At 40.1% G+C, this 8,341-nt stretch overlaps 1 protein-coding gene across 1 annotated transcript in view; it reads right to left on the reverse strand.

The window, feature by feature from the left end:
* The window catches only part of kcnh5a (potassium voltage-gated channel, subfamily H (eag-related), member 5a), a 123,258-nt gene that overhangs the window by 37,034 nt on the left and 77,883 nt on the right, over positions 1-8,341 (reverse strand). The window contains exon 8 of the mRNA XM_064924617.1: positions 934-1,133. Within this exon, the coding sequence (XP_064780689.1) occupies positions 934-1,133 (200 nt within the window). The remainder of the gene's footprint in view (positions 1-933; positions 1,134-8,341) is intronic.

An 8,341-nucleotide genomic window follows, 5' to 3' on the forward strand; every position in this document is an offset into this window, starting at 1 on the left:
TTTGATTTTCCAATGATTGCATGTTAGCAAGTAGAACGGATGGCAGTGGGAGTTTACTCGCTCGCCTACGGATTCTCAGAAGACAGCTCGACCTGCGCCCCCTTTTCCTCCGTCTTTTCTTCATGCAAATGACGGGTATTTGGGCCTGTTCCCGGGAAAACAGTATATCCTCTCGTTAGAGGAAAAAGCTTGTTCCAGTTCGTGTTGAGTAAACACTGTTCTGATGGCCAGAAGGGATTTTCTGTCATAAGAGACGGTAGCAGCAACATTATGTACCAAATAAGTAAAAAAACAAGTCACAAATAACGCAAAACAAATTACACAGTTGGTTAGGAGCATGTAAAATGTCAGCCATCCTCTTCGACGCCATCTTACTTGTATGTAAAAGCAACCAGTACATATAGGAATACAAGCTCAGACTGGTATTCAAAGGCTGCGTTTAGACAGGCAGCCACAATTCTGACATTTTCTCCACTAACTGGTCTTTTAACCAACCACATTCCCAAGACTGCTCTAATTTCCCCACTACAAAATCTACACCTTGAGCAGGAATGAGATGGGCAGTGTTCAGCCATTGTCCTTCGCATATTACTTTCACAGTGGAGACTGCCTCGATGAGCCTTAAGGTAAGGTTTGTGAAATTCCATAACCATTTGCAGAGGAAAACCATGCACCAGCATAACTTTTCCCAAGACTGCTCCAACAATTATTTAGTTCTAAGTCCCATTCCTTGTAAAGGAAACATCAAAAAAGGACCAACAAATGAGGCTGTGAGTCCCATTAAGATGCCACCAATGTGCCAGTTTCAATATTGGTATCACAGTGGAAAACTCAGATTCTCTACTGTCACAAACTAAATCTCTCTACACAAGACCCTGAAACAGAGACAGGAGATCTAGGACTGAAAGAGCAATATGGTTTCTGCCCACTTACCCTATCTGTGTCAATGCCCTTGGACATGGCCCAAGTAGAGACAATGTAGTCCATGACCCTCTCGCTCAGTCCCTTTGGCACCTGGTAAAGTTTGAGAAAGTCACGCACATTGTTGAGCATCTCGTGGTAGCGGTTGGTGTTGGTGTACATCTGCTGGAAGATGGTGGTGACGTTCCCAAAAATGGTGGCATACAGTAGGGCTGGAACACAAATAGGCAGAGGGAGGGGTTATTAGCAACATGCATTGCAAGAATGGAGTGGTGTGTGCTTGAGTGTCCAATGCTAACAGGAGTGCTGCTTACATAGGTGGTAGTGAAGCCATTTGTAGTATATATAAACATATCAGCACATTAAGTAATCATGGGTTATGGCACTTAGCTCAGTCATTACTCTAAGAGGAAGACTAGCCTATAAATAAATACATTTACTTTGGTTTTGTCTGTAAGGGCTGGAGTTGGCTGGAGTTGGCCTAGCTCAGTCCTAAACTCATCGGCCACTAAAGGCCAGGCTTTAGTTTTTAGGCCCAATCAAAACTCTACTCCACTTTTGATTGTCTAATTGAATGTAAAAGGATCCAGTACATACAGGGATACAAGCTCAGACTGGTATTCAAAGGCTGCGTTTAGACAGGCAGCAAAAATACCAATATTTATTCCACTAATTGGCCTTTTGACCAACCACATCAACCACTTTTTGACCAACCACTTTTTCAAAGCTGATCAGATTGGTCATAAGATCCATTAGTGAAAAATTATCAGAATTGGGTTGCCTGTCTATACGCAGCCAAACAAACCGTAACAATTGACATCGAACTGCACTTGACTTTTAAAGGCAATTTCCCTGACATTTGTGGAGATACGATTGTAGGTAAACAGAGGATGGCTCAAGCATCAATTACTTTTAAAAATCAGGTGCAGTGTGGTTTTGCGTATTGCTTGAATAGACTAAAATGAACAGCTTTTCTGAGGGGGGAAAAAAACTCTTTGCATTGCATGCTAGCGCCATCCTGGTGGCACAGTGGGCTGATTCCATGGATAGAGAACAGAAGAGCATTGGGTCGAATCTCACTGACACCGTGTGCTTGGAGTTAAAAACAGTTAACATAAGCTAGCAGTATTATTGAAACATTGTCACGTCCTGACCATAGAACGCCCTTTATTTTCTATGGTCGAGTTGGTCAGGGCGTGACTGGGGGGTTGTTATAGTTTATATTTTCTATGTGGTGTTCTAGGTTAATTTTCTATGTTGGTGATTTGCATGATTCCCAATTAGAGGCAGATGGTTATCGTTGTCTCTAATTGGGGATCATACTTAACTAGCATTTTTTCCACCTGTGGGTTAGGGGATATTGTTCATGTTCAGTTGCCTGTTAGCACTGCATTGTCATCACGGTTCGTTTATTCTTTATTTGTTTTGTATTTGCTTAAGTTTCACTTTATACATAAAAATGATGTGGAACTCTACGTACGCTGCGCTGCGCCTTGGTCCGACCATCACTATTACGAATGACGTGACAGTTATTAAAAAAACCTCCCAAAATGTTGAGAATGTTCTCAGAAAGTTATTTAACTACCTTCAAATAACCTATAATTTCAGTTCTAAGGAACGTTAATTTCACCTCCCAGGAAAACATTCAGGGAACAATAGTAACTTCCCTGCAACCTAAAAATGTACGTTCTCAGAACAAGCTAAATTTTCACTTCTGTTCTCAGAACATTTAAAAAAACATTCCGTTTTACCTGTCAGGAAACGAATGGCTTCATTCCCAGAACCAATGGGAAACCAAAAATGTACGTTCCCACAACTTTCAAGGAACCAAATGTGATAGCTGGGCATTGTTGTCTATTTGCACATCCATTGCAATAAGAAGCAGAAGACACAATAACAAACTGCCTCCAATTACATGAGCTAAAATGAGTCAGTAGTGCATTTGCAAGCCTTGAGCATAAATAAACCTCTTGGGAACTGTATTTTAAATAGACAACAATTAGCTTTTCCATTACACTCTGTAACTCCCCTGTGAAGTACAAACAAGTAGCCGTTAGATATAGACGTGTCCTAATATGGAATGCACATTTGCTCAGCAGGAATACTGCATTGCAATGACCCAAATGAGTCAGTTAGTATTGCTTATCATGAATTCTATCCACTCTGGGGAAAGAGGATAACCTCTACTCTGTTCTTTGGGTGGTTTATCTATCTAACTTGAGGAGTCTATGTTCATTCATCACATCTAGGCCTCCAGGCAGCCAGGCACAATCCACTTCTGCACCTTATTTTCTCCTTTCTCCTTTCCTCCTCTTTCCACCCTCACATCTTGCGAGGCCGTCATTGTAAATAAGAATTTGTTCCGAACTGACATGCCTGGTTAAACGCAATGCTGATGACAACTGCCTCTGTGGATTTCTATACATTTGTAATGCTTCTGACATGGGGGATGATAGGTTATTAATGTGCTTGCTGAAGGCAAGGCCACTCTAGATTTCTTACATATTTAAAAAAAAATATTATTCTGCCCGCTCTAGCACTTAAAAGATTTAAGCTATAAACATGAAACCAACTATTAAATGTGCAGATGGCCCCAGCTTAGATTGTTTAAAATATTTTTGATAGCCATTCTAAATGTTAAAAAATGTTAAATCCTTAATTAATTGATATAATTCATACTAATAACCCTCATAATATACATGCCTAGGGGGGTCTTTGCTTATGATCTCAGTGATCACTGCCATATTGTGTGTATTAGAGACACTATGCAAAAAAAAGTCTGAACCTTGTCTAATAAAGAATAACGCTAAAATGTTGCTAGTTTTGTTGCCACACCTTTATTTATTAACTTTTCAAGGCTGTGAAGTTTCTTTTTGTGTTTGATTAAAAATGACTTTGAGTCTTGCGCTCTTGCCGCCGCATCACTGGTGGATCGGTTTGATTGGTTTCGTTACGGACTCATAGGGTGGGGAAAGTATTTCTCTTGTCTTATTCTGATCTTTGAGACAATATAATTTTGAGTTAAGCAAATATTATACCAGTGTGATTATTTTGTTCCGATTACATTTATAAGGGACACAAACAAACAACAAAGGCTTCAGTTCTCTATAGTTATTTTCAGTTTTCTATAGTTTGAACCTGTTTTGAAATAACTCGTCGACCTCCGATTTAGGTAAAACAGGCTTTCGTTTTTATGAGCCGTACACTTGGAACACATTCCTGAATACCCTACGTTTGGACGCTCTTGTGCATTTTAGGCATTTTAGGGTATTGGTAATGGAACTGTTCTTCGACAAATGTACCTGTTTAATTTGTTAAAATGGTATTTATGAATTGTTGCAGTTCTCATGCTTCTGCCTTTGTTTGTTGTAATTTGTATCACTAGTTCCTTATTATGTACCTAATATATATATATTTTTTGTGAAGCAGGGCTCCTTTAAAGTATAATTTTAATGCTGTGAATCAGGGTGAACATTACACACAGATTGAGAAGACATGCTACAATTGCCTTCTCTTGGCTGGACTGGCATATGACTTACTGATCTGAACTGGCAGAATTACATTCATCCTGCTTTCTTGTAGTTTCAATTGAAGTCCCATTCCAAGTCAATAACACACTCTCATCACAGTGCAGTAACCGGGACCCTGAGGCAATGGAAACTAAAGCACCATAGTCTCAGATTATTGTGCAATTGCTCTGTAATGGCAGATGATTTGTATGGATTGCAGTGCAACTCCTAATACACTGGTGGAGAGTCTTTCGGCACGCCAGTAAAAGTACTCATATCCGCCTTGGACAGACCTCAAGTGGTCCATCAGTAGACGACAAGTGATTGCATTGAGAATAGAGGCTGTGCTGACTAGCCTGCAGCATCCTGTCTTACTCACAAAGAATGAGCATCCTTTTAGATTTGGTCAAATGTATTACTCTTTCCGTGAGACCAGAGACGCATGTGACTATAAACTCAGAGAAACTAATGTTCTTATGTAGATGAAACTTGGGAATTTGGGGTTAAGAATAGATTTGGTAAAATGCTCTACTCTTTATGTGAGACCGGAGACCTGTGTCTAGAAACCACAGATCCGGGTTCGATCCAGGGCTGTGTCACAGCCGGCCACGACTGGGAGACCCCTGAGGCAGCACACAATTGGCCCAGCGTCATCCGGATTAGGAGAGGGTTTGGCCGGCCGGATGTCTTTGTCCCATCGCGCTCTAGCGACTCCTTCTGACGGCCGGGGGGCGCATGCACACTGACTTCAGGTCGCCTTCTGTGCGGGGTTTCCTCCGACACATTGGTACGGCTGGCTTCCGTGTTAAGTGAGCAGTGTGTCAAGAAGCAGTGTGGTTTGGCGGGGTCGCGTTTCGAAGGACGCATGCCTCTCGACCTTCGCCTCTCCCGAGTCCATACGGGAGTTGTAGTGATGGGACAAGACTGTAACTATCAAAAAAGCAACAAAACCTACCACGGTAGTTATTTTATGGCTGGTTATGACACCTACATAAAAGTATCAAAATTTACCACACAAGACAAAACATTCCATTCCACCAAAGCTTATAGGGTTCTGAAATTGGCCATATGAAATCATTATTGTACAGTGCATTCGGAAAGTATTCAGAACCCTTCCCTTGTTCCATATTTTGTTATGTTACAGCCTTATTCTAAAATGGATTAAATAAAAACATTTCCTCAATCTACACACAATACCCCATAATGACAAAGCGAAAACAGTTTTGCCAAAGGTGCTTCAACAAAGTACTGAGTAAAGGATCTGAATACTTATGTAAATGTGATAGTTTTTTTATTTGTAATAAATTAGCAAACATTTGTAAAAACTTGTTTTTGTCATTATGAGGTATTGTGTGGAGATTGATGAGAAACATTTTTGTAATCAATCAAAAATGTGGAAAAAGTCAAGGGGTCTGAATACTTTCCAAATGCACTGTAATTGCGCACACATTGATTTCACATATGCACCTACCCCAATGCTCTGTTTCTGATGGCTGGGATGAATGCAAGAGCAGATTTCAGGAGCAGGACAAGACACCCTCTTTTTGACTGATGACTGATATAAGGGCATATAAGTGATAGACCTATCTGGCTTATATGATTATGATGGTCATAATGCTTCTTGACAGTGTCATAAAGGGCATGTTCTTAGTCAAAGTCAAGTGACACAGGATGGTCATAATGCTTTTCACAAGTTATTAAAAATATGATGGAGAAAAAAATCATGACTGTAAAGAATTCTTCATAACAACAACAAAGTTCTTAAGAAAAAAACTTTCAAATGAAATGAAACTTCTTGGCAGGGAAAAAAATGGAGTAAATGTGGGTTTTGACACTCTTGTAGGTGTCATAACCAGCCATAAAACACTGCAATACATGTCATAACAGGTGTAAATATATGAGTCATGACAATGTTATGACCAAATTATGACAGGTTATGACAAATTATGCTACTGTTATGACATGGTTATGACCATAACCACATAACCACATAAGGTGTTATGACTCTCGGTGTCAAGTAAAGTGTTACCGGAAGTTGATCAAAATCAATGGCCAAACAACCTAGAGATGCATTACCCAACATTAAAAGGTTCAATATGTTGAAATTGCTCCGCCATGAACTGGTTTCTAAAATTCTAAAATGTTCGCCATATTTCAGGTTATGTTAAAAAACAAGCAATGTACAGAGTAGATTGGGCTTGATGGGCCAAGTGGTGGGCTGCGAGCCAAATAAATAGACATTTTGTATTTAGTAATATAAAAAGGTAAACGATAACTTTTTAGGGTCTTTAAACAGTACCTTTTTAGTAAGAAATCATAAAGTCACACTTCAAACAATCGAATTGTAGCCATATAACTTAACACATAAAAACACGTTGAGTACCAGTATTAAATATACAATGTAAAAAATGTAACCATTGTGGCACAGAAACTGCAACCACGTTTCTATGTTCATAAGGCTATTAACTTAATATACAGTGCCTTGTGAAAGTATTCGGCCCCCTTGAACTTTGCGACCTTTTGCCACATTTCAGGCTTCAAACATAAAGATATAAAACTGTATTTTTTGTGAAGAATCAACAACAAGTGGGATACAATCATGAAGTGGAATGAAATTTATTGGATATTTCAAACTTTTTTAACAAATCAAAAACTGAAAAATTCGGCGTGCAAAATTATTCAGCCCCTTTACTTTCAGTGCAGCAAACTCTCTCCAGAAGTTCAGTGAGGATCTCTGAATGATCCAATGTTGACCTAAATGACTAATGATGATAAATACAATCCACCTGTGTGTAATCAAGTCTCCGTATAAATGCACCTGCACTGTGATAGTCTCAGAGGTCCGTTAAAAGCGCAGAGAGCATCATGAAGAACAAGGAACACACCAGGCAGGTCCGAGATACTGTTGTGAAGAAGTTTAAAGCCGGATTTGGATACAAAAAGATTTCCCAAGCTTTAAACATCCCAAGGAGCACTGTGCATGCGATAATATTGAAATGAAAGGAGTATCAGACCACTGCAAATCTACCAAGACCTGGCCGTCCCTCTAAACTTTCAGCTCATACAAGGAGAAGACTGATCAAAGATGCAGCCAAGAGGCTCAAGATCACTCTGGATGAACTGCAGACATCTACAGCTGAGGTGGGAGACTCTGTCCATAGGACAACAATCAGTCGTATATTGCACAAATCTGGCCTTTATGGAAGTGGCAAGAAGAAAGCCATTTCTTAAAGATATCCATAAAAAGTGTCGTTTAAAGTTTGCCACAAGCCACCTGGGAGACACACCAAACATGTGGAAGAAGGTGCTCTGGTCAGATGAAACCAAAATTGAACTTTTTGGAAACAATGTAAAACGTTATGTTTGGCGTAAAAGCAACACAGCTCATCAACCTGAACACACCATCCCCACTGTCAAACATGGTGGTGGCAGCATCATGGTTTGGGCCTGCTTTTCTTCAGCAGGGACAGGGAAGATGGATGGAGCCAAATACAGGACCATTCTGGAAGAAAACCTGATGGAGTCTGCAAAAGACCTGAGACTGGGACGGAGATTTGTCTTCCAACAAGACAATGATCCAAAACATAAAGCAAAATCGACAATGGAATGGTTCAAAAATAAACATATCCAGGTGTTAGAATGGCCAAGTCAAAGTCCAGACCTGAATCCAATCGGGAATCTGTGGAAAGAACTGAAAACTGCTGTTCACAAATGCTCTCCATCCAACCTCACTGAGCTCGAGCTGTTTTGCAAGGAGGAATGGGAAAAAATTTCAGTCTCTCGATGTGCAAAACTGATAGAGACATACCCCAAGCGACTTACAGCTGTAATCGCAGCAAAAGGTGGCACTACAAAGTATTAACTTAAGGGGGCTGAATAATTTTGCACGCCCAATTTTTCAGGTTTTGATT

This window comes from Oncorhynchus masou, chromosome 19, assembly GCF_036934945.1.
Source record: "Oncorhynchus masou masou isolate Uvic2021 chromosome 19, UVic_Omas_1.1, whole genome shotgun sequence".
Classification (NCBI taxonomy): domain Eukaryota; kingdom Metazoa; phylum Chordata; class Actinopteri; order Salmoniformes; family Salmonidae; genus Oncorhynchus; species Oncorhynchus masou.